This window comes from Mustelus asterias, chromosome 2 (genome assembly GCF_964213995.1).
Source record: "Mustelus asterias chromosome 2, sMusAst1.hap1.1, whole genome shotgun sequence".
In the NCBI taxonomy this organism is placed as follows: domain Eukaryota; kingdom Metazoa; phylum Chordata; class Chondrichthyes; order Carcharhiniformes; family Triakidae; genus Mustelus; species Mustelus asterias.
This window is the reverse complement of record NC_135802.1, coordinates 48618838-48646280: the sequence shown is the minus strand read 5'-3', so window position 1 is coordinate 48646280 and position 27443 is coordinate 48618838. Positions and strand designations below refer to the sequence as shown.

The following is a 27443-nucleotide window of genomic DNA, read 5'->3' as shown; positions in this document are numbered from 1 at the left end:
ACCAATAGTGTGACATAAACCCAACATCCCGGTTTAGGCCGTCCTCATGTGTGCGGAACTTGGCTATCAGTTTCTGCTCAGCGACTCTGCACTGTCGTGTGTCGTGAAGGCCGCCTTGGAGAACGCTTACCCGAAGATCAGAGGCTGAATGCCCGTGACCGCTGAGACAATACACATCTCTTTAACCTGTGCTTAATGCTCCCTCCACTCACATTGTCTGTATCTTTAAGGCCTGGTTGGCTGTCAAGATTTGCATTCTAATTAGTATTCTGTAACTTGATTTTGTGTCTCTGTATGCCCTGTTTGAGAGCAGATATCCACTCCATCTGACGAAGGAGCAGTGCTCCGAAAGCTAATGGTATTTGCTACCAAATAAACCTGTTGGACTTTAACCTGGTCTTGTTAAAACTCTTACTGTATTCTTTTGTCTCCAGTTCCTTCCAGAATCTGCTGGTGACATTTGTAGAATCTCACACGTTGCTATCCATATATGCATTGTTCTAGGTGACCATTGCCATGTTTTCCAGGGCTGCTTATTATTTCAACTTGAGGTCAATCAGGCACAGAGAGAGTTCTGGGATTTGCTGCTTCAGTTGGATTCCCACAGGTACAGGGAGTTATAGATTGTGCATGAGGTAATCCCGATACACTCAGATCACTCTGTAGCATTCAGCAATTTAAAGGGATTCCATTACATGAATGTTCAGCTGATATATAACCACCAAAAAGATGATGCATGTCGAAGCATAATACATAGCCAAAGGCAGGAATCTCATGGAATAATCTGTTTGATAAGTTTGGCTTTAAACTTGAACACCCCACGAGAGCATAAATTAATGTAATTGGTGACACTATGTCTAATGCTATCCTTCCTTTTTTGCTGGATATCGGGTAGTAAGGAGTACTGTAATGCTCCTCACGTTAATACGTCAATTTGGCTAGATTTGCTAAATTTGCAATGGTTGCCATTGGCAATCCATACCAAAGTGTCACAGGAGCTGAAAGAACTTGAGGCAGATGGTATAATTGATCGAATTGACTCCCCATAGATATTGAAGCAAGCTAATAATGTTTGCATCACACAATAACTAAACTTTGGTGGAATTTGAATTCAATAAAAATATCTGGAATTAAGAATCTACTAATGAGCATGAAACCATTGTCAGAAAAACCCATCTGGTTCACTAATGTCCTTTAGGGAAGGAAATCTTCCGTCCTTACCTGATCTGGCCTATATGTGACTCCAGAGCCAGAGCAATGTGGTTCACTTTCAACTGCTCTCTGAAATGGCCTAGCAAGCCATTCAATTTCAAAGGCAACTAGGGATGGGCAATAAATGCTGGCCAGCCGGTGATGCCCATATCCCCGAATGAATAAAAAAAAGATGAGGTGTTTGCAAAATGAGACAAGTTTAAGTTTATTTATTAGTGTCACAAGTAAGCTTACATGAAGTTATTGTGAAAATCCCCTAAGAAAAGCAATGAGGAGATTGTAATTGGTGGGTTAGTGCTAAAATACAGCTGGTGAGAAAGAAATCTAATCCTTTTGTCCAATATGCTTTTGTATAGAGGTCAACTTGTTTAGCAAAGGCTCACAAGGGTGCTCTGGACTAAAAATGAATAATTTAACAATAAGTAGTGAGTTTTTAGTAGAATTCATAGACGTCAGAGGGTGCTGCTGAACCATTGCGGTGAGTTAGTGGTTAAGTAAATCAAGCTGGCTTTATTATTTTATATATTAAGATACTGGTTATGTTTAAGTGTTTAGAAACTTGAATATATTCAGATTTTACTGCAATAAAGAACAATGAAACTCAAAAGGTTGCAGAACTCAGCAGATACGACACTTCACAATTCACAGCTATAAACACCACCAATAAACTTGCACAAAACACATTTCATATCCAAATGACTCAACTTAATTGCAGTTATATTGCTCTATTATTGCACTTAATCAAATACAACTGTCCATTCATCAGCCCTCCCCTGGCTTTCTGTCCTCACAAACATCACCCCACCACACATCTGCCAATTGACAAAAACACACAACTTGGGTGAGACCGTCCGTGCTACATCTGACTTATCGCTCAATAATGACCTATTCCACCCACCTACTGCTTGCTTTCCATCTCCATGCCTCATATGGAGCACTCTTCTGAATAAGATTTGCCAGCAAACATCATCTGGATCAAGGAGTGAGAAACATGGAAAGTCACTAACAAGTTCCTTGTGACAAACTCTTATCTGTTGAATGGCAGACATGTCGAGATATGTCTGCCATAGGCCAGGGCCCGTGCAGCCAACCTCCACTGCTGAGGCCTCACTACAAACTTCTTATGAACAAACAACACTGCATATTACCAAGGAGCGTCCCCTCCACAGATTAAGTGGTTTAAAGTTTTAAGTTAAAGTTTATTTATTAGTGTCACAAGTAGGCTTACATTAACACTGCAATGAAATTACTGTGAAAATCCTCCAGTCAACCACACTCCAGCACCTGTTAGGTTCACTGAGGGAGAATGCAGCATGGCCAATGCACCTAACTAATACGTCTTTTGGACTGTGGGAGGAAACCAGAGCACCCAGAGGAAACCCATGCAGACACAGGGAGAATGTGCAGACTCTGCACAGACAATGACCCAAGCCGGGAACAAAACCTGGGTCCCTGGTGCTGTGAGGCAGCAGTGCTAATCACTGTGCCACAGTAATCACCTCAAATTCCACAAATAAGGAGGATATCACTTGGCTTCAGAGATTTGTATTTGTAAAAAGAAATATACATTGTAGACAGATAGAGATTAATTAATAACACAATCAGTGTTGTACCTGGATTGGATGTACATGATGCCAATTGATGACATCCGCCATTGTTTATAGAGCATATATCAACCTGTGTGCACTTCTTCCCATCGCCCTGGTAACCTGTAATAACATTACAAAGAATCTTATTAAGAAATATGTTCTATATTACCAAAAAATGGCATTTTCTGCAAATATAAAAATACCAAGAGTGAGATTAGTTACATGACAACTTGGAGATGACATTGCAATGAGCTTCACATTTGTTTGGGGCTCAGAACAGCTGCAAAATCTAAGACAGCCGCCTGATGTCCTGCAACAGATGTGTATACAGTACCACATTGATCTGAACATTTGATAGACCCACTGTGGTTGTCTGCAACAAGGGTAGGCACCATTTAACGGTGACTGCAACTGAATTGAGGTCAGTTTGTTCAAGCATTCATGCAATGCTACTCCCTTAAACTGGTGAGAACAATCAGGAAGCAGTTTTCATGAGGGCTACTTAAAGGGATCTTTACCTCCACCAAGATAAATCTGGTTGGTTATTTGGGCTGCTCAAGTGCTTTGGGGGCCAGGTGTTTGGCTGTTTCAGTATGAGTTTCTCTATTTAATCCTCAATAGATTGAGGTTGTGGTGGGCAGGGCCTGTTACATAAAATACGCTTGATCTCAATTACGGAATATGGCAATGCTTCTGAATTTACCATTAACCTTCCAAATCTGAAAGGCAGGCAGCAGCTCGGAAAGCAGCAAGGGGAGGGTGAAGGAGATTAAAGCACAAGAGATTTTACAGCCTGTAGGTAGTCAGGGACAGAATATCATAACTGTACTGAACAGAAACACGGTGACTTAGCTTGTTCATTCCAGCAGGGAAATTTACCTGTGCTATCTGTTGCAATCAGAATTAGGGTCCAATACTAAGGCACGAACAACAATTGAAACTTCCCATTAATCCATTCTGACTGCAAAAGAGGGAGATCCGTAATGGTTAGCACTGCTGCCTCACAGCACCAGGGACTGGGGTTCAATTCTGGCCTTGGGTGACTGTCTGTGTGGAGTTTGTACCTTCTTCCCATGTTTGCATGGGTTTCCTCCAGGTGCTCCAGTTTCCTCCCACAGTCCAAAGATGTATAGGTTAGGTTGATTGACCATGCTAAATTTCCCCTTAGTGTCAGGGGGACAAGCACTGTAAATACACGGGCTTACATGGATAGGACCTGGGTTAGATGGTTGTCAGTGTAAATCTGATGGATTGAATGGCCTCTTTCTGCACTGTCATGATTCTATGATTCTATTCCATGATTCATAGCAAAAAAGAAAGAGCATGCACAGGAGTATGAAGCACTAACATTCATTCACAACTCAGTTGTTGAGGAATTCCAGAATATCTGAGAATAGAACAAAAGTCTGTATTTATACAACACTGGGAACTTGGTAAACAACACCTCAAAGTGTTCTGAAGATCATAGAAATCATAGAAATCATAGAAACCCTACAGTGCAGAAGGAGGCCATTCGGCCCATCGAGTCTGCACCGACCACAATCCCACCCAGGCCCTACCCCACATATTTTACCCACTAATCCCTCTAACCTACGCATCCCAGGACTCTAAGGGGCAATTTTTTTAACCTGGCCAATCAACCTAACCCGCACATCTTTGGACTGTGGGAGGAAACCGGAGCACCCGGAGGAAACCCACGCAGACACGAGGAGAATGTGCAAACTCCACACAGACAGTGACCCGAGCCGGGAATCGAACCCGGGACCCTGGAGCTGTGAAGCAGCAGTGCTAACCACTGTGCTACCGTGCCGCCCCGATGGGGATGTAAGGGGATTACCACCAGCACCAGTTCCATGTAAAGCTTCATCTGCTGGTAGTCAGGCCTAAACAGAACCATTTTACCATGCCACTCTTTCTACAGAAACCTACAAGATTTTTAACCATTGAAAACATGCATCTTGGCTTTCAACATAACTGGCACTGGAGTCAGCATACCAGCATACCCTCTAATTCTATCTTTTACTCTCGTTCCTAGCAATGGCTAGAAAGGGTCGTGAGCTTCAAGTTTTTAGGTGTCCAGATCGCCAACAACCTGTCCTGGTCCCCCCATGCCGATACTATAGTTAAAAAAGCACACCAATGCCTCTACTTTCTCAGAAGACTAAGGAAATGTGGCATGTCAGTTACAACTGTCACCAACTTTTACAGACGCACCATAGAAAGCATTATTTCTGGTTATATCACAGCTTGGTATGGCTCCTGCTCTGCCCAAGACCACAAGGAACTACAAAAGGTTGTGAATGTAGCCCAATCCATCACGCAAACCAATCTCCCATCCATTGACTCTGTCTACACTTCCCACTGCCTTGGCAAAGCAGCCAGCATAATTAAGGAACCCACACACCCCGGACTTCTCTCTTCCACATTCTTCCATCGGGAAAAAGATACAATAGTCTGAGATCACATACCAACCAACTCAAGAACAGCTTCTTCCCTGCTGCCATCAGACTTTTGAATGGACTTACCTTGCATTAAGCTGATCTTTCTCTACACCCTAGCTATGACTGTAACACTACATTCTGCACTCTCTCCTTTCCTTCTCTATGTATGGTATGCTTTATCTGTATAGTGCACAAGAAACAATACTTTTCACTGTATATTGATATATGAGAAAATAATAAATCAAATCAAATTAAATCAACTGAATTCCCGAATGGTTATCTCAACAGTCATTCACTCTTGTTTAATTCCAACCTCACTCACAGAGGCATTCCACCCTCCTCTGGAGTCAGTTCATGGAAATCACAGACTCTATCCAACTCCACTTTCCAGAGACAGTTTCTCAAACTCACTCACTTCAAATTATACTCCTCTCTCCCAGCCCAACTATCATTCTTTTCCCTTTAAACACAGTTCAATATCATGTTCTTATTCTTTTCTTCCTCCTCCAGTTGAAGCTGACCACTCTTCTCACCCATCGATTAAGGCTAGAACTCTTAGTCACTCAGTTAATGGTGGCACTATTTTAGCACCAAAGGGTGGAATTCTCCCATCTCGGGACTAAATCCTCTGGCAGCGAAGGAAACATGACGTGTTTCCCGTTGGAGGCCGGCAGGAAAACATGCCATACCTTCCGGCCCAAACTCATCAATTATGCGACCATATGTTTTGTTCTGTATTCTATGGCAGGGCAGGCCTGATGGCACACAGTCCATCATCCTATCCTGGCACCATAGTGAAAAGCTGCCCAACATCACTGACACACCATTGAAGAAAGAAAATGGACCTCATGAAAATGAAGTTGGACCTGCAGGAACACTTTGAGGCTGGAATATGGTGGGAAGCCCTAAAATCGGTTTCACGCCAGTGTGAATTTCCCATGGTGTCTTCTGCTGGTGCCTCAATTCCCCTCAATGCCAGTGAAACTGGATGATCCGCCTACAGAGATCCTTTCACTCACTGCTATGATGTTCCAGGGTCCAGTGTTACCGAAGGCCTCCATTCTGAAATTGGGAGGCAGCCCCAGGCATTGTTCAGGTTAGTCCTGATTTCTGCATGCTACATTTTTTAAGACGTGTTCTGCACCAGCGTGTTTTCCTGCTGGCATCAGGCGTAGATGGAAGATTCCGGTCAGGCCTTCATCTGTGTCCCACTAGCAGGATGCAAATCAGTTCCACGCTTGCCTCCAGTGGTTTTCCCAATCCGTTATGGCAAGCACCAGCAGAAGATACCACGCAAAATTCATACTGACGTGAAACCAATTTTAGGGCTTCCAACCAAATTCGTCCCCCTACTCGCCATTGAACCCACTGTTCAGGGCATGTGAAAATTCCACCCAAAGTCTCGAGGCAACGAGAAGAGCAATAAGTTGCCAATTTCACTAACATACCATGAATATTTTAAAAAAGTAATTCTATACTCCTTCAGCTTGCTTTGCTCCTCTGTCGCTGATCGGCCTGCCCAAAAACTCTGCCCAAGTTAATGTTGCTACACTTTCCCTCATTCCATAGTTAATTCTGATATTTGTTCACCCTCTAATTAATGGTAGCACTCTTCTTCACCCCATTTAATAATGGCATCCTTTCTCCTCTTTGAATTCAAGACGCTATTTTTCCCTTTCCTTTAATTATGACATTCCCTCTATGCAGAGGCTGCAGCCACTTGGCAATAGGAGCAATACTGAGGGAGGAAAAGACCTGATTTAGGCTGATGTTTATCAGCAAATGCTGGCACACAGATCAAGGTCCTAAAACATTGACTGAAAGTGTGAAATACTGGTTCGAATGGTTCAACTTAGAGGGGAAAAGGAAAGAATCATAGATAACAAGGGTAAATATTGAAACGTCATTGAAAGATTATTTGAACACTGTATATTGGAACAGATTCAGCAAAATGTGGTTGCTTCCAAAAGCCTGTTACGAAAGTTTGTAAGAGGTATACATTGATGCTGCTTAAAGCAGGCTTTAAGTGTTCATCTAAAAATGAACAGTGGTCATTATTCCCAGTAATCCATAAAGCTGTCATTAATCTAATAAAATGTAAAATAGCAAACGTGGTGAATTTATCATTAGAAAACAAAATGGTGAAGAAAAATAACAAGAAAATAATACTGTTTTACACTTTTACAATTATAGCACTCTTCAAGAACTTAACATCAATTGCTAATGATTTAAATATCATGAAAAAAGCTTAAATTAATTTCAGGAATTTAAATCAATTTCTTAGCCATAAAAAACAAGTGTCCTTTCACTGTTACGTTGACTTGATCCGATCTTACAATTAGGTTAAGAGGGCTACATACCTGGTGGACATGAATCACAATGGTAAGATCCCATCGTATTAATACAACGAACCTCCGGAGCCTGAGAGCATCCTCCGTTGTTATTCTCGCACTCATTAATATCTTGGCAACTGTGTCCATTTCCTTGCCAGCCTGAGGACAGTTTAGCAAAACATAACCATCCAGCCAAAAATATATATTTTTAACCTCCAAACTAATGCTAAAGAAATTGGCAAGTGACATTCACACCACACAACCATTAACCCTTGACATTCAATGGCATTGCCATCATTGAATTGCCACTATTAATATTCTGGGTGTTACCATTGACCAGAAACTAAACTGCACCAGTCATATAAATACTGTGGCTACAAGCGCAAGTCAGAAGCTAGGAACTCTCAGAATGTAACTCAACTCCCGACTCCAAAGTCTATCCACCATCTCCAAGGCACAAGTCAGGAGCATGATAGAATATTCCCCACTTGCCTGGATGAGTGTAGCCCCATCAATACTCACAAGTTTGACACTATCCAAGACAAAGCAATCTGCTTGACTGGTATTCTTTCAGCCATCTTAAATATTTACTCCCTCCACCACGAATGCATAGGAACCGTCTTGTGAACCATCTACAAGGTGCACAGCAGAAACTCACCAAGGCTCCTTTGGCAGCATCTTCCAACCCCACAAACTCTAACACCTAGAAGGACAAGTATTGCAGATGCTTAGGAACCCCTCTATCTGCAAGTTTCTCTCCAAGCCACACACCAATCTGACTTCAAACTATATCACCAGTCCCTCACTATCATTGGGTGACAATCCATTAATTCCCTTTCAAACAGCGCTGTGAGTTTATCTACACCACATGGACTGCAGTTGTTCAAGATAATAACTCACCACCACTTTCTAAAGGGTAGTTCAGGATGGGCAATGAATGCTGGCCCAGCCAGCGATGCCCACAATCCATGAATTTTTTTTAAAAAGACATAGGAGAGACATGGGCCTGGATCTTGTTGGGAGTTTTGATTGCAAATTTCCAGCATTCACTGTCATTTTCCTTCTAAAACTGACTTCGCCTTCTGATTTAGTGCAAGTGTAGATGATGTGGAAATTCTGAAGTTGCAGTCTATCATAACTGCTCCACTTTAGGCTATGTTTGCTTTGCGTGCTTTTCATTTCCTGGTTATCTGTCTAAGATAATTCTTTACTGTGATTGGCTGTTTGGACAGTTTGATGGCATTCCTGCAACTCCACACTAGAAATCTCTGTTAAACAATCCACTGCAATGTGACAGAATTAAACCTCTTGCCACAGAGGTCTCTAGATTTCTCAGTGAGACTTTCTTCACCCCTGCTGAGCCGCCAACTGCAAATTCAGGCCAGAATGCACTTGTTACATGATCAAAGAAAAAAGCGGACACATTATTTATTACCTGCTGGGCACGGCCCACAAGAGTAAGAACCTTGTGAATTAAAACACTGGACTGGAGGATTTGTTGAGCAGGGACGAACAGGAAGACTACATTCATCAATATCAGAACTGCAGGCTGAACTTGTAGAAACTTGAGTCCACCCAACATCACAGATGCACTGGTACTTGGGCTGCGAAAGGACAACAAGAGGAAACATTGAATAATAATAAATGTTTACAATTAAAGATACAAATGCTGCAAATACCAGAATGGCAATTAACACCAAGATAAAAGCAAAATATTGCGGATGTTGGAATCTGAAACAAAAACAAAAGATGCTGGAAAATCTCAGCAGGTCTGATAGCATCTGTGGGGAGAGAATAGAGCTAACATTTTGAGTCTAGATGACCCTTCATCAGATCTAAGAGCGAAGAGAAGAAGAGAATCAGCAGAGATTGATACTGAGGGGGTGGGGCAGGGGTGGGGTGGGGGGTGGAATGGAACAAAGGGAATGTAAAATGGGAATACAGGAGGCTGATAAGGTGCTAAAAGTGTCCATTAAGTGATCAGAAAGCATGAATGACAGAGCAGTACAGATTGTTAAAAGACTGCTTGAGGAATGTAGCAGTTGCCCTTCTCTCCTATCCACATATCTGTTCTTGGCCTTTTGTAATGTTCCAGTGAATCACAACACAAACTGTAGGAACAGCACCTCATCTTCTGATTAGGCACTTTACAACCTTCCGGACTGAACATTGAGTTCAACAACTTCAGAGCATGAACTCTCTCCTCCACCTTCATCCTATTTCCATTTTTTTTCCCATTTTGTTTCATCTCATTCATCCATTTTATTATCCTTCTTTCTCACTTTCATTTTTCTGCTTCTCCGTTCCCGCTCTCCATCTTGCCCCCTCCTCACCTTCCCCCTTCAGGGCAACTGTCACATTCCTCAGGCAGTCCTTTAACAATCTGTACCTCTGTTCTGCCATTCTCACATTCTGATCACTTAATGGACACTTTTAGCACCTCCTCAGCCTTCTGTATCCTCATTTACATTCCCTTTGTTCCCCCCCTCCCCCCCCCCCCCCACCCTCATAGTATAAATCTCTGCTGATTCTCTTTGCTCTCAGCTCTGACAAAGAGTCATCTAGATTTGAAATGTTTGCTCTATTCTCTCCCCACAGATTCTGAAAGACCTGCTGAGATTTTCCAGCATTTTCTGTTTTTGTGTCAATTAACACCATTGTGTCAGCCCGAGTTGCATTGTGTAACTAAAGTTGGGGAAGAATGGGACGTTCAACAGGACACACAGCAAACAAAGTCTATTTACTGAATAGCAACATCTTGTTTTAGACAGCAAACTACAACAAATGGCTTACAAAGTCCACTTGAAAATGCAGCAGCCGGAACTCAAGACCAAAACGGGAACAATTTCTCCCATTAGATGTTGCATGATTTCTCCAGCAAAACACAATGACAGGAAAATGTTTACATCATTGGTGGTGAACCATAGTTGGTTACCACTATGAGTGCTGAGCCATGGATGGTCACCACTATGAGTGCTGAGCCATGGATGGTCACCACTATGAGTGCTGAGCCATGGATGGTCACCACTATGAGTGCTGAGCCATGGATGGTCACCACTATGAGTGCTGAGCCATGGATGGTCACCACTATGAGTGCTGAGCCATGGATGGTCACCACTATGAGTGCTGAGCCATGGATGGTCACCACTATGAGTGCTGAGCCATGGATGGTCAGCACTATGGGGTTTTGATGCACGTCAATTTAGACACGAGGCTCGAAGCTCAGTAAATGAAGGCTTTTTTTTTATTTCAAAAATATACTTTATTCACAAAACAAAACTCTTCAATAAAACATTGCAAAATGACAGATCCAAAAGTCATAAACAGTGCAAAAAAAGAATCATTTTTACAGTATAATACAGTGCTTATTTACAAAAACATTACATTTCGTTACATTTCATTTCTTAAAACTATATACATGTGTCAGAGTTTACTGTGTGCCGTTATTTGTCAGTTTAGCACACAGTTACGCAGGCCAAGGGTATTCTGCAGTTACCCGGCCCTCGGTCTGCCTCTGTTGAGACGCTTTACACGGTGGCCTTTCCCCATTGCGCCTTGGCGGCAGCTGCCCCAAGCTTGAGCACGTCCCTGAGCACGTAGCCCTGGACCTTGGAATGTGCCAGTCTGCAACACTCGGTGGAGGACAATTCTTTCAGCTGGAAGATCAGCAAGTTTCGGGCGGACCAAAGCGCGTCCTTCACCGAGTTGATGACCCTCCAGCAGCAGTTGATATTTGTCTCGGTGTGCGTCCCCGGAAACAGCCTGTAGAGCACAGAGTCCTGCGTCACCGAGCTGCCCGGGACGAACCGCGACAAATACCACTGCATCTCGTTCCAGACCTTCTTTGCAAAGGCACATTCCACAAGGAGGTGTGCGACCGTCTCATCAGCCCCGCAGCCGCTTTGAGGGCAGCGTGCGGTGAGGTTGAGCCCTCGGGCGTGCATAAAGGATCTGACGGGGAGTGCCCTTCTCACCACCAGCCAAGCCAGGTCTTGGTGCTTGTTTGTGAGTTCTGGTGATGAGGCATTCTGCCAAATGACATTGACAGTCTGCTCAGGGAACCATCCGACAGGATCTGCCGTCTCCTTTTCTCTCAGGGCCTCAAGGACATTACGTGCTGACCACTGCTTGATAGCCATGTGGTCAAAGGTGTGTTTCCGGAAGAATTTCTTCACGAAGGACAGGTGCTGCGGTACGGTCCAACTACTTGGAGCGTTCCGCGGCAATGTGGCCAGACCCATCCTCCGCAACACTTGGGACAGGTAGAACCTCAAAAAATAGTGGCACTTGTTGTTAGTGTACCGAGGATCTACACACAGCTTGATGCAGCCGCACACAAAGGTGGCCATCAGGATGAGGGCGGCGTTGGGAACGTTTTTCCCTCCGTTCTCTGGAGATTTGTGCATCGCCTCCCTGCGGACACGATCCATCTTTGATCTCCAGATGAACTTGAAGATGGCCCGGGTCACTGCTGCTGCGCAGGACTTGGGGAGAGGCCACACCTGCGCCACGTACAACAACACGGACAGAACCTCACATCGGATCACAAGGTTCTTCCCAGTAATGGAGAGGGAGCGTTGCTCCCACAATCCCAATTTTTGTCTGGCTTTGGCGATGCGCTCCTCCCAGTTTTTGGCGCATGCCCCTGCCGCTCCGAACCATATCCCCAGCACCTTGAGGTAGTCTACCCTAATGGTGAAGGGGACAAAGGATGTGTCAGGCCAGTTCCCAAAGAACATGGCCGCGCTCTTACCCTGGTTGACTTTGGCCCCCGATGTCAGCTCGAACTGCTCACAGACTCGAAGAAGCCTGCGAACAGACGAGGGGTCCGAGCAGAAAACAGCCACGTCATCCATGTAGAGGGAGGCTTTGACTTGCGTCCCTCCGCTGCCCGGGATTGTAACCCCTTTGATGCCTGGGTCGCTTCTGAGGGCCTCGGCAAAGGGTTCAATGCAACACACAAAGAGGACGGAGGAGAGAGGGCAGCCCTGCCTGACTCCAGACCTGATTTGAAACATATCTGATTCCCACCCATTGATTGAAACTGCGCTACTGATGTCTGTGTAGAGCAGTTGGATCCAATTACAGATTTCCTCCCCAAACCCCATTTTGGACAGCACATCCATCATGTAGCTGTGCGATATTCTGTCAAACGCCTTCTCCTGGTCTAGACTGATGAGGCAGGTGTCCACCTGCCTGTCCTGCACGTAGGCGATCGTATCCCTGAGTAGCGCTTTTATTTACTATTAATGAAGCTACCAGAACCTATGTACACTATCCCAGACTGAAGGGGTCCCGGCCAGAGCAGGGACTCTTATACCTCTCCCAGGAGGCGGAGCCCGACTGGGATGTGCCACAACACTATCATACAAAGGTGTAACAACCCCACCCTAACCCAACAGCAACAATAGCACAATCCAACAGTAACATATGTACATCCTTGTAGTCCTGGCCAGCCCCTGGCTCAGCACTATCCAGTGGGAACCAACGATGGTTCACCACATTCACCCCTCCTTTGAAAACAAAGGTCGGCGGGGTACAAAACCCAGAATAAAATGTCAGCAGTCTATAAGTTCAGACAGTCAGTGGGACCGCACCGTCGTTGTGACCTCCTCAATACCAGCGGTGACACCGGAGTAGGCACTTGCGGTGGCGTTCTCCCCAAAACGGCGTCCAGCTGTTCTTCCACAGACTCACAGGCTGGTTGACCCTGAGGTGACGGTAGTCCAGGGGATCCTGAGATGCCCTGTGGTGGCGACCATCTTCTGGGCTCAGGCAAGCTGTACATGGGAGTAAAATGGTTAAGCAATGGTCCTGATGCTGCCCGCGCCGTGTCCGGGGAAGAAATGAGAGATAATGGGTTTGTTACTGGGGGTATGGGAGCGACAGGGGTTGCTACGTCCCCTGCTGGCGCCAGGTCTCGGATCGAGACTGTGTCCTCTCGCCTGTCAGGGTATGCCACATAGGCATACTGAGGGTTGGCGTGGAGGAGATGGACCTGTTCGACCAAGGGGTCGGACTTGCGGGCCCTTACATGTCGCCGCAGGAGGACGGGTCCTGAGTATGTCAACCAAGACGGTAAAGAGATCCCCGAGGAAGACTTCCGAGGGAATGAGAACATCCTCTCGTGGGGAGTAGCATTGGTTGCCGTACACAGGAGGGAGCGAATAGAGTGGAGCGCATCAGGGAGCACCTCTTGCCAACGGGAGACTGGAAGACCTTTGGACTTCAACGCCAGTAAGACAGCCTTCCAGACTGTAGCATTCTCGCGTTCCACCTGTCCATTACCCCTAGGGTTGTAACTCGTGGTCCTACTAGAGGCAATCCCGTATGAGAGCAGGAATTGCCTCAAGTCATCGCTCATGAACGACGAGCCCCTGTCGCTATGGATGTAGCTGGGGTACCCGAACAGGGTAAAAAGATCACGGAATGCCTTAATCACCGTGGCAGCGGATGTATCCGAGCAGGGAACAACAAAAGGGAACCGGGAGTACTCATCGATGATGTTTAGAAAGTACACGTTCCGATCTGTTGAGGGAAGGGGGCACTTAAAATCAACACTCAGTCTCTCAAAGGGACGAGTGGCCTTGACCAAATGTGCCCGGTCAGGTCGGTAAAAGTGCGGTTTGCATTCCGCGCAAATCCGACAGCTCCTTGTTACCGACCTGACGTCCTCCACCGAGTAAGGCAGGTTGCGGGCTTTTACAAAGTGGTAGAGCCGAGTGACCCCAGGATGGCACAGATCATTATGGAGGGCGTTCAAACGATCCTCCTGAATACTAGCGCATGTTCCACGCGAGGGGGCATCCGAGGGCTCATTGAGTTTCCCTGGACGATACATGATATCGTAGTTATAGGTGGAGAGTTCAATTCTCCACCGCAAGATCTTGTCATTCTTGATCTTGCCCCTCTGCGTGTTGTTAAACATGAATGCCACGGACCGCTGGTCCGTGATCAGGGTGAACCGTTTTCCCGCCAAGTAATGGCGCCAGTGTCTGACGGCCTCCACAATGGCCTGGGCCTCCTTTTCCACCGCTGAATGCCGAATTTCGGGGCCTTGGAGGGTGCGGGAAAAAAATGCGACGGGCCTGCCCGCCTGGTTAAGTGTGGCGGCCAGGGCGAAATCAGATGCATCGCTCTCCACCTGAAAGGGGATGGACTCGTCTACCGCGTGCATCGTAGCTTTCGCGATGTCGTCTTTCAATTTCTCGAAAGCCAATTGGGCCTCTGGCGTTAGGGGAAAAGTCGTGGACTTAATAAGCGGACGGGCTTTGTCCGCGTAGTTGGGAACCCACTGCGCATAATAAGAGAAGAAGCCTAGGCATATTCTCAGTGCTTTTGCACTAGCAGGCAAGGGAAGTTCAGCAAGGGGGCGCATACGGTCTGGATCAGGGCCAACGACCCCGTTTTCCACCATGTATCCGAGGATGGCTAAGCGGCGCGTACGAAACACACACTTCTCCCTGTTGTAGGTCAAGTTCAGGCGAGATGCAGTGCGTAAGAAGTTCAGGAGGTTTGTGTCGTGGTCCTGCTGGTCATGGCCGCAGATGGTGACATTATCCAGGTACGGGAAGGTAGCCCGCAGCCCGTTCTGGTCCACCATTCGGTCCATAGCACGCTGGAAGACCGAGACCCCATTGGTGACACCAAAGGGAACCCTGAGAAAATGATACAAGCGACCATCCGCCTCAAAAGCCATGTATTGTCGGTCCTCTGGGCGAATGGGGAGTTGGTGGTAGGCGGACTTGAGGTCTACGGTGGAGAACACCCGGTACTGCGCAATCTGATTGACCATATCAGATATGCGCGGGAGAGGATACGCATCCAGCTGCGTATATCGGTTAATGGTCTGACTGTAGTCAATGACCATCCGGGGTTTGTTCCCGCTCTTGACCACCACAACCTGTGCTCTCCACGGACTAACACTGGGTTGTATGATCCCTTCTTTGAGGAGCCGCTGAACCTCAGATCTAATGAAGATCCGATCCTCAGTGCTGTAACGTCTACTTTTAGTCGCGATGGGCTTGCAGCCTGGTACCAGATTCTGAAACAAGGAGGGAGTGGTGATCTTTAGCGTCGAGAGGTTGCAGGCAATTTGGAGGCTGCTGCTGTTTTCCCACTGCCAGTGAAGGGAGTGGCCCACCGTACTGTAGGTTACCCTCCTCAAGTGGACCATGAAGTTTAGTCCGAGAAGTATTGGCGCGCAAAGATACGGCAACACAAGGAGCTTGAAGCACTCGTAAACTGTGCCTTGTACTTTCAAGGTTACCACGCAACTCCCTAGCACGGCAACAGACTGGGACCTTGATGCCATAGAGATTGTCTGTTTGGCAGGTTGAATCTGGAGTCCACACCTCTTCACAGTGTCTGGGTGGATAAAGCTCTCAGTGCTCCCGCTGTCAAACAGACAATAAAGCATATGATTGTTTACCTGGATATTCATCATTGAACGATCGGGTCTATGAGGCTTGGCCTGGTCCAGGATGATCGACGCCACCGTTGGTTCATGAACGCCACTGCAGGCAGCTGAAATCGATGCGGAGGACCCCTGCTGGTCGTTCGTGGTCAGTGTCGACCAACATGGCTGCCCCCATGAATCGCACGTGGGTGAGGGCGCCAAACTCCGCGACCCCTGGTGGTCATACTCCTCCGATTCCGTCGACCGTAATGGCGTCGTCCTGGCCTCGCACGTGGACGAACCCCGCAACGACTTCAACGATGATGATCCAAGCTCCGAAGAATCGCAGGCCGCACTGCCGTTCCTGGGTTTCGATCGGCACACCTTTGCATAATGCCCTTTTTTACCGCATGCAGTGCACAATACAGCTTTAGCAGGACACTTTTGCCGGGAATGTTTTGCTCCTCCACAGAAGTAGCACCGCGGGCCGCACGGGGCTGCAGCCGTCATCTGGCCCGAATGGCAGCACGCCATTACACAGCATTTCGAACCCGAGGGGCGAGGAGGGATTTGCGACTGCTCCTGCCACGTTGTCTCCACGTGGTCCTCTGGATATAAGACTAAGCTTTTTGAAGCCGACTCGAGCATCTCTGCTAACTCGATGGCCTGGGTAAGATTAAGGTTACCCTTCTCCAACAGTTTAAGTCGAATGTACGACGATCCGACCACAAACGGATCTCGGGCGAGGTCATACATGCTCTGCTCAGCCGACACAGCTTTGCAGTCACAGCCCCTAGCTAGCTGTAAGAGCTCATTGGCATAGTCCTCCATCGTTTCGCCCGACTGCCATCGTCGAGTGGCTAAGAGGTAACGAGCGTGTAACTCATTAGGTGGTTTTGTATAGCGCTCCTTTAGAAGCGCGAGGGCCTTAGGGTAATTAGTGGCCGCACAGATCGCGAGGTAGACTGTGTCGCTTACCCTCGCATGGAGGACCCGGAGTCTGTCATCATCTGTGGTGACCGCTGCGGAGGCTGCTAGGTAATCTTCGAAACACTTCAGCCAGTGGTCGAAGGTGTTAGAAGCGCCCACCGCATGTGGATCTAGCGTCAGACGTTCTGGCTTGAGGATTTGCTCCATACTCTCTCTTCTTTTTTTTTCTCCGTCGAGAGTTTAATAATAGTAAATAAAATTGATGCACATCAATTTAGACACGAGGCTCGAAGCTCAGTAAATGAAGGCTTTTATTTACTATTAATGAAGCTACCAGAATTATATACACTATCCCAGACTGAAGGGGTCCCGGCCAGAGCAGGGACTCTTATACCTCTCCCAGGAGGCGGAGCCCGACTAGGATGTGCCACAACACTACAGTACAAAGGTGTAACAACCCCACCCTAACCCAACAGCAACAATAGCACAACCCAACAGTAACATATGTACATCCTTGTAGTCCTGGCCAGCCCCTGGCTCAGCACTATCCAGTGGGAACCAACGATGGTTCACCACAGGTTTGTAGATATGTTACTGTAATTACTGTTGGTGTTAGGGTTGGGCTGTTCTACCTGTTGATATTGTTCTGTGGTACACTCCAGTTGGCTCCGCCTACCAGGGGAAGTATAAAGGTCACTGCACTGCCTGGTGACCCTTTAGTCTGGGATTGTATTGTATATAGTGTGCTCCATTCTTGTCAGTAATAAAAGCCTTTATTTCCTGGGTACAATCTAGCCTCCTGAGTGATTTAATCATGCATCAATCATATAAACAGAATACTTTTCCAATAAAACGCATTGAGTGGAGGGAGGTGGTTATTGTGTGCACAAAATCGATCGCACTCACTTACAATGGTATCCATGTGATTGAAGGGGAACATTACCCATTCATCTCCATTCGGACTGGGAATGGTGGTATCACTAAGTGCAACCTACAATTACTTCATTAATTTCAGTTCAAGTGTTCTAGCAGAAGGTGCTTATTCAGAATACCTGTACAGAAACAAATCGCCTTTTTGTACAATAAATTTGGACTCACAAATACTTCCGTGGATTTTTACCTGATTTGGCTGCACTCTCTCTGAATCAATACAGGTGCCATGTGCACACGGTCCTTGTGAACCATTTTGGCAATCATCAAACTTGGAGGTACAATGTGGACCATACCATTCTGGAGGACAGGTACAGCTGAGGATGGCACAGTGCGAAGTATCATTAATATTAAAAACAAGGTCAGTGGGTTCTTTATTTCACAATGTCATGCCCTTGGCACACAAGCTTAATACAGATGCTTTACAACATTTACCTACCTTGGCTTGATTTAACAATGCTGCACTGTGATTGTACTGTTAGTTTGAAACATCTATGGACTAAAAAAAAGAGTGGGCACTCATTGCAAACAAAAGGGAAGCTTGGTGCCACCTCACTTCAAAACAAAGAGCATACCAGTATTTACTTTTCAACATGCAAGTTAAAGGATCAAATATTCTTTCAGTATTCCAAAATACTTAACACAAACAGAATCATAGAATCTACAGTGCAGAAGGAGGCAATTTGGCCCATCAAGCCTGCACCGACAACAATCCCACCCAGGTCCTATCCCTGTAATCCCACATATTTACCCTCCTAGTCCCCCTCGACAATGGCTTCGTGGTCATCATTAGACTGGTCATTCATGGCCAATCGACCTAACCCGCACATCTTTGGACTGTGGGAGGAAACCGGAGCACTTGAAGGAAACCCACGCAGACACGGGGAGAACATGCAAACTCCACACAGACAGTGACCCGAGGCTAGGATTGAACCCAGGTCCCTGGTGCTATGAGGCAGCTGTGCTAACCACTGTGCCACCATATAGCACTACCGACTGTTCATTATGTAATTAGAAATAAACGTTTGCTCATGTGGTAATCTAAATAGTTGGCTTGCTGTCTTTGTGTTTGATCACCATGTGGAGATTGCTTGTTACCGCCATGTATCACTCAATTAATTTGTAATCTTATTTCTCTGGCTTTTTGGAGCAAGCAAGAATATCTGACAGTAAAATATCCACAGTAAGCCTAACATATCTCAGCTCCAACAAAGGTAGCTTCTATTACCTGTAATTGCCTTTTGTGTTAACACACGTTGCTCCATTCTGACAGGCTAATGGTGTTCCAGCAGAGGTGAGACATTCATTTACATCTTCAGAACAAGTGGGTCCCTAAATAAGCAATGTCATGAGAAATGATGAGCACTTAGAATTTAGCTTTGAGTTTTTCTTCTGCTCCATTGAAATTCAAGCAATCTGTAGCTGTAAATCCTAATACTCTGCTAGTTCTGGAGTGCAGTTCACTCATAACAGCAATTATTGTGCTCAATAACAGAAACTTAAGAGGGTTAACAAAATACATAATAGAATCAACCTTACAAGCAGTGGCAAAGTGGTACTGTCACTGGACTCATAATCCAGAGACCTAGGACAAGAATCAGGGACCCGCGTTCAAATCCCACCACGGCAGATGGTGAAATTTGAATTCAATAAAATCTCCCACAATGTAAGAGGACCAAAGTTGGATACCTTGTTCCTTAACTAAGGACTAACCAAGCTCTTGTATAAGAACAAAATGATCCAAGAACCATGCCTGTTTACCTTTAACTTCACAGCATTGATCATGAACCTTTAGACAATGATGCACAAAAAACAGACATCTCAACATTAATGCTGCAAATGCTAATAAACAGCAGTTCAAAAGTCACACTTCCCAAGTCTATTTTTTAACCATTGGCTGTGGAAGGTCTTTACAGTCCGGCAACTGAGCACCCATCGGGCACTAACATGACAGTTTGCATACGCAGGGGCAATGTTTGTATCTGTCCCCAGGGCATTAACAGCTCGCAGAATCCACCTTTTCAATGGAGCACAGCCACTGAAAGCAGGGCTGCGAGGTAAAGAGAGCATCTATGGGCACGATTACAATGTTTAGTGCATCATTACAGCATAACATATGATTTATTTATTTGTTCATGGGATGTGGGCATCACTGGCTGGGCCAGCATTTATTGCCCATCCCCTCGGGCATTTAAGAGTCAACCACATTGCTGTGGCTCTGGAGTCACTTGTAGGCCAGACCAGGTAAGGATGGCAGATTTCCTTATCTAAAGGACATTAGTAAACCAGGTGGGTTTTTCCGATACTCAACAATGATTTCATGATCATCATTACACTTTTAATTCCAGATTTTTTACTGAATTAAAATTTCACCATCCGCAGTGGTGGGATTTGAACCCAGGTCCCCCGAGAATTACACTGGATTACTAGTCCAGGTGACAATGCCACTACATCACCGCCTCCCCATGATAGAGCTCCTTTTCTGCGAATGATACTCCCTCGTTATGCCTGTAGCCCCATCCCTATATAAGCATTAAATTAACATTCATGGGTTTAATTGATGAGAAAATCACATAAACAGAATATTTTCATCTCAATATAATATCTAGTGAGAAATGTTCTTGCCTTCCAGTTGTTTGGACAGAGACAGAAGAAAGAATCAATGAGATCCAGACACGTTCCATCATTCTGACAAGTATTATTAGTGCATGAGCGCCTTTGCAATATCTGAAATATGGGGAATGTAAAAATGGCTTAAGCAAGTTTCCACCTTTCCTGCTGAAATACATTGTACAATAGCTATTTTATACTTTAGCATTCAGGGTTAAAACGAGGTATATGTGAATTAATAGGCAAACTGTGGTCAAGCACAATGCTCTACAAATAAATGGCAGATGCGGCCAGGATAGATCCCATGGATATGACAGCAACACACCCAGACATCAGTAAACAATGCGAGTTAACCAAGCTTGTTGAAACTCTGTCTGTCGCACAAGAGATTCCAGCCTTCGCTTTCAAAGATCTCAGATGGAATTCTCCCAAAAACATTCTAAGTGCCAAATTTGTGTAAAAGCTGGAGTAAATCCCGTTGCTTTTTTCAGCGGGATTTTCAAAATGTATCTCCCACACTCCATGCGTCACAGAGTGCCCTAGTAGGAATCTCATTAAAAATCAGTGGGCAGGGCCTATTTCCTCCGGCCAGCCCCACGACCCCTCAACACTGCCTCTCCAATCCCCCACGACCTGATTGCTGGCCTCCCAGATGTATGTGGGGCAGCCCGACACCACACCCCACCCCGGCCCGCTTCGATTTCCCCCCACCGCCGGCAGTCCTGATCTCCCTGAGCCCTGCCTCAGTCCCCCCATCCCACCCACATCCCGCAGTCCCAATCCCACCCACGGCAGTCCCGACTCCTCCCCTCCACAGCCCTAGGCTCTGCCCCTGCGGACCCCACCCCTTTGGCAACACCCCCTTGGCACTGCCCAATGCCTGGTGGGCAGTGCCAAGGTGCCCCTGGGCATTGTTACTTTGCTCCTTGGACAGTGCCAGGGGACCAGGGGCACCAAAGATTGCAGTGTTAGAGCCGGAAGTGAAGCCATTATAAGTAATTCTCTATCTACGATTACATAGATAAGAATGGACCATGAACAAAACTATGGGTTGGGGGGTGGGGTGGTGGAGGGGAGCTGCATACAGCTCATCACCCAACACAACTGAAAGTTGGTCGAAAACCCCAACCAACAATAAAAGTTCATCCAGAAGCAATAGTACATTATGGGTGGCAACAACTAGGCATGCGTGGGTCTGCTGCCCCTCAGTGGGAGGAAGACACAGTCTCGGGAACAGCTGGCAGGTCTTGTTGCCCCAGCTGAGCCAGGTCTCGGTAATGGGTGCTGCCAGGACTTCAAGCAAGACCATGATGAAAGCTCCAGCGGCCCCTGGACTCAACATTACATTGCTACCTTAAGAAGAAAGAATGGACCAATAATTATCTTTAATAATTAGTTTCCAGTCTGTTTTGCAATGTTGAGAAAATGCTGAAGTAATGATTGAAAATCAAAAAAGGTGAATAACTCAGGGAATATTTTACTGATACCAACAGCTGGTGTGAAAGGAAATGCTCTTGGCATATAACCCCCATCACCCTCAGTCCTCTATTCTAAAGTAAATAAAAAGAGGAACTTCCAGGGGTGAGAATTGTTCTCATAACATTGTTAATGTTTTACCAATGGCTAATAAATAAGTCACCTCTCAATCCTAGACTCAGGGAGGGAGACAAGGGGGTTGGCAGTGGGGGTTCCACAGTACAGCTGGGCAGAAAGGAAGGGAGAGTGGTGGTTTTGTATATTCAGATGGGTGCCCGCAATGAGCAAGTAGTGTGAAGATAGTACTGCCCCCCTGGTTACTTCCTACCATTTTTAAGACTCTTTTTGAAAGAACAGGCTGCCCACTACCACCCATATGCGTGCCAATGCCAACCACATTATGGAATGGGCAGTGTAATATTGGCATCAATTGGCTTGTTAACAAATTCAATCAACCCTTACTTATTTATTTCCATATGGCAGGTGGGCTTTCAGCAATTTGGGCACCAGCACACCCCCTGTACTTTGGGGATGGCTCGGGCATATTTGAGAAGGTGGTGGGATTGCCATTCCTTATACTCATATGTGCTTCCACCCCATTGCTGAAAGCACACCTGGCAGGGAGCTGTAAAATCCAGCTTCATGTCTCTATAGCGGCCAGTATTGCAATATAAATCAACAGGCATTGTTGTGTGTCCAAGACACTGCCTGTAGAATTAGATACTTCCCATTTTGTTGGATTGTTACTTCTTAGATCTATTAATTATTGGTCCCAATCGGAATTGTTAGCTATTTGTAAAGAGCACGATCCAAGTCTGATCCCAAATCAGACAGGACTGAATCCTATTCTGCAAGATATGAGGTTAGGGTCATTTATGAAAAGAATGACCTTTCGTGTCATCTAATGATCTAACCTCAGTCCATGCTTTGTCTGCCCTCTGGTAAAGTGGCTAAAATTTAAATCCAACACTAAACTTAACCCAAGATTTTTACAGTCATGTGTTTAACCTGCGCATCACACTGAATATATGACTGTCATTACTGGAATAGGAATTCACAGAAATTCAAAGTACTTACCAATTGTAAAGCCTGAACATGTGCATGGAGATTTAGCAGCTAAAAGGATAGGAAGAACAGCAGATCAATCAGTCTTTCAAATATTCCAACATTACATTGCTACCTTAAGAAGAAATAATGTACCAATAATTATCTTTACTAATTAGTTTCCAGTCTGTTTTGAAGTGTTGAGAAAATGCTGAAGTAATGATTGATAATCAAAATAACTTAGGGAATATTTGACTGACACCAACAGAAGGCAGCTGGTCTGAAAGGAAATCCTCTTGCAAACAACCCCCATCACCCTCAGTCCTCTATTTTAAGGTAAAGAAAAAGAAGAACCTCCAGGGGAGAGAATTATTCTCATAATATCATTGTTTTATCAGTGACTAATAAATAAGTCACCTATCAATCACATTGTTTCCATAAACCCAACATGTCTAATGAATAGCTGTACCATTTACTTTTAATCAAGGTAATAGGTTTTGAATAAATATTATGCTGTTTAAAATGAAAACCAAACAAATGGAAACACATGCACTAAACTTTCAAAAATTGCTTCATGTTTTTCAGGAAAAGTATTATAGGATTCAATAACAGGCTCATAAGGCTCTAAATGTCCCACACTGAGTTCAGTCAAGACTAGGGGCCCAGATCTAGATTTGCTTAAGTAAATGGGGTTTGAGTGGGTTAAAAAACTTACCCAAAGATTCACAGATTAAAGCCCACAACAGTGAAGAACCTCTCAGCGGTTGTGAAAGTGGCACAAAAGAGCAAAAATCAGAAGTCTCATCCCAGAATAGATCCCGGATGGAGAGTTGGATCCCGGATTGAGAGTTGCACATTTTGTGGAGGCAAGTGCCCGTATAAATCAGCAGCTACTTTCACTCATATCTAATTTTGGTGACCCAGATGTATGAAACATAACATGTGCAGATTAGCCCTGGAGAGGTGGGGCACATTTTTGGTGTCCCTTTGGATAAGATCCTAAGATATTTTGGGGAGGTCAGGTACCATTTGGGAGAGGTCAGGTGCCCCTTGGGAGAGGTAAGGTGTCCCTTACTATTGTTAAAATTAGACATGAATGTGTGTGACACTTACATAAGCACATTAACTGTCAAGTTCATTGGAACTGTCAAAAATGTCAAATGTACTGTCAAAGGCAACTATCAAAAGTATCTCTCAACTTGTCAAGGCATTTAAAGCTTCTGCTTTTTAAATCATTTGAAAAAATGTCCGGAGTGTTAAACAAAACACTTGCTATTTCACTCTGTCTGTGAAATAGCCTGAGGATTACCATTATTAGAATAGTGGTGTATGACTGATTTCAAAACCTTCCATTATCACAGTAGGGTGCCTTCAATTCAAAGTTTGATTGACAGCTCCAAATGGTAATAGGCTATCTGAAGTGAGACTATAATCCTCTTGGTTGTTTTATAAGGGATTATGCACTTGAATGAAATGTATGTATACGGGTTGATGCAATTGAAGGAATGTAAATGTACTGATTTTTTTTTATGAATGAGAGTGACTTTAAATAAAATCTGCAAGAGACACTTAGGACTTTATTCTAGCTCAGCATGACTTCTGAGATCTGCCCCTGGTGGATACTGGGTGCCTTGGCATGGCAGGAGTAAGGGCAAAGAATAGTGAGTGGAGGCCATGGATAGTCATGAGTTGATAGTAAGTTGACAAAGGTATATAAAGTGCCATGGGAGTGGGCAGAGGAGCATGGAGGGAATGAAAGGCTATGATCCAACTCTGCATTCCTGAGAGTGAAAATTCAGGTCTAAATTTATTTTTATGGATATATGACTGAAAGAGAGGACAGTTTCAAGAATCTATTTCCTCTTCTTTAAACATTCTTCATCTGTATTTTGTAGAAAATGTAAGTTTTACATGTTGAGTAGTCTTTAATGAAATGCTGAATGAGCAGATAAAATGCAGGGTATCATGTGAATAGAATCGTAGAATTCCTACGGAGACCGTTTAGCCCATCAAGTCTTCACTGACTCTCAGACAGAGCACCTTACCCAGGTTCACTCCTTGCCCTACCCCGACATATTGACCCCGTGAATCCTCCTAACCTACACATCCTGGGACACTAAGGGGCAATTTACTATGGCCAATCCACCTAACCTGCACATCTTTGGATTGTGTGAGGAAACTGGAGTGCCCAAAGGAAACCCACGCAGACACGGGCAGAATGTGCTAACTCAGCGTAGACAGTCACCAAATACTGGAATTGAACCCAGGTCCCTGGTGCTGTGAGGCAGCAGTGCTAACCACTGTGCCACATGCCACCCACAGAGTCTTGGTGCAATAAAGTCCAAAGGTGTTCTTCTGAATCCTGGATGTTCCATTTTTATGGTCATGAAGATTAATTGAAAGTGAACAAGCCAGATGGAGACCACAAACTGTCTGCTTACCTTTGAATTCAGCTGGAAGATTTGATTGGAAACATTCTGAGGGACATGGCCTCCACTAGTTTTCAGTTCTACAATGTCATCTTTATTTTTTCTAATCTAAAAGGTACAGTAAAACAATTAAATTAATCGCATTAAATAATAAATAATCTGCAGTTGTTGCAAAATAATATGTACAATTCAGTACTCAAAAACAGTTAAAACGGGACTGCATCAGTCAGGACCACTTCCACATGTTAAACTTTAATTTCAAATTGAACACGTGAAGCAAAATATTTAATTATAAAGATCATTGTTTCGGCTGGCGAAATAATCAGAGTTACTTAGTTAAAGAATATTATCGGCACTATCAAAATTATTTGCATTCTTAATAAAATGACAACCCGGTATTTTATATTTTAGACATTGTTAATTATTACCTGAATGAATTGCTGTTCCAGATCATTATTGTTGAGTTTAATTCTCCCAGATGGTGATGTCCTGAATTCAATGTTCTTTAAGTTGCCAGTTTGAAATATCAAATTGCCATTATTTGAAGCCATTTTTGGCCTTGTAATAAAAAAGACACTCGAATTAGCAAGAATTAACAATATGGTGGATAACAGCTTCAAGAATTATACAAATGCATTTCTTGTTTTTCAAAACTTAGCATTGTCCTTTGAAATTATTAAAGTAATACTTACTGGTCACTGCTGATAGCTCTCTCCTCTTGACCACTTCCATCATTCTCAGATTCACATTTCAATATAAAAATTGCAATTAACAGCCAGACAGAGTGCCTGGAGTAAGTCATGTCAATTGCATATCCCCACAAGCTCTGCTGCTTATACTGGTCGGTTGAAGCAATTTTGAAAAGGTGTACCTTTAACCCAAAAAATGAACTTTGATCATATCTATCATCAGATTAGATGTACAATTCTGAAGTATTATGAGCTAGCTAAGATAAAAAATGCTACAAAAGCAAAGTACTGCAGATGCAGGAAATCTGAAATAACTATTGTTGCATTTAGAATCATAGAATCATGGAATCAGTACGGAAGGAGACCATTTGGCCCATTGAGTCTGCATCGACCACAATCCCACCCAGGCCCTATCCCCATACCCCCATGCTTTTACCCTAGCTAGTCCCCCTGACACTAAGGGGCAATTTAGTATGGCCAATCCACCTCACCCCACATCTTTGGACTGTGGGAGTAAACTGGAGCACCTGGAGGAAACCCACGCAGACACGGGGAGAATGTGCAAACTCCACACAGACAGTGACCCAAGTCGGGAATCGAACCTGTGTCCCGGGTGCTGTGAGGCAGCAGTGCTAACCCCTGTGCTACCGTGCCGCCCATACCATCCATTTACTTTATCTTTCCACAGCCTAGATTATAGCACTTCAGATAAGTCTCACCAGAAATTAGGGTCAATTCCGAATGGTATGTTCAGATAGTGCAGCCATGCATTCTGCACACACAGCTTGCAAAAGCAGATGGGTAGGCCCAAGTACTGGCATTGCCAAACTCAAAAGTTTCCATAGGAGAAATTTCAGGTTTTTGTTAAGAGGCCGTGTATTTGCCCTCATAAACAACATAAGAAACGAAGGACAGGAATAGAACATTGGGCCTCTTGCATCTGTCCCATATTTCCATGGTATGACTACTGCGCAACATCAATCCTAGCTGCGATCATCTCCCACTCAGCAGCCACACGATCTCTTGGGAAAGACAAAAAAAAGAGAAAAGAACAACCAGATCTAATTTAACTCTAGCAAGTTTCTCTCCAACCTTTGAGAACAATCAAACAAGTTCCAGAAGACTATGATGATCGGGAGGCATGTTCCAGTACCTTCTACACAAGGTTAGGTTGACCAAACACAGAAACTCCTCCTGTTCCCTTTAAACGTTCACAGTAAATCCATGTTCACTCCATATGCTGGCAAGATATTCCAGAACTCTACAAAATCAAGTATATGATAATATCTGATCTAGTTCTGTGCATATGTAATTTATCCTCAGGCCTGTTGGCCCTTTCTTAAGTTTTAAGTTTATTTATTA

General features: G+C 44.8%; 1 protein-coding gene across 1 annotated transcript in view; it reads right to left on the bottom strand.

Moving 5' to 3' along the window:
• Positions 1–27443, bottom strand: part of cubn (cubilin (intrinsic factor-cobalamin receptor)) — a 374618-nt gene that overhangs the window by 344128 nt on the left and 3047 nt on the right. Inside the window, exons 3-12 of the mRNA XM_078200308.1 lie at positions 26085–26263; positions 25821–25950; positions 25390–25500; positions 20803–20817; positions 20459–20560; positions 19062–19165; positions 18024–18150; positions 9011–9179; positions 7603–7734; positions 2826–2921 (exon numbers count right to left, since the gene is read on the bottom strand). Coding sequence (XP_078056434.1) covers positions 2826–2921; positions 7603–7734; positions 9011–9179; positions 18024–18150; positions 19062–19165; positions 20459–20560; positions 20803–20817; positions 25390–25500; positions 25821–25950; positions 26085–26263 — 1165 coding nt within the window. The remainder of the gene's footprint in view (positions 1–2825; positions 2922–7602; positions 7735–9010; positions 9180–18023; positions 18151–19061; positions 19166–20458; positions 20561–20802; positions 20818–25389; positions 25501–25820; positions 25951–26084; positions 26264–27443) is intronic.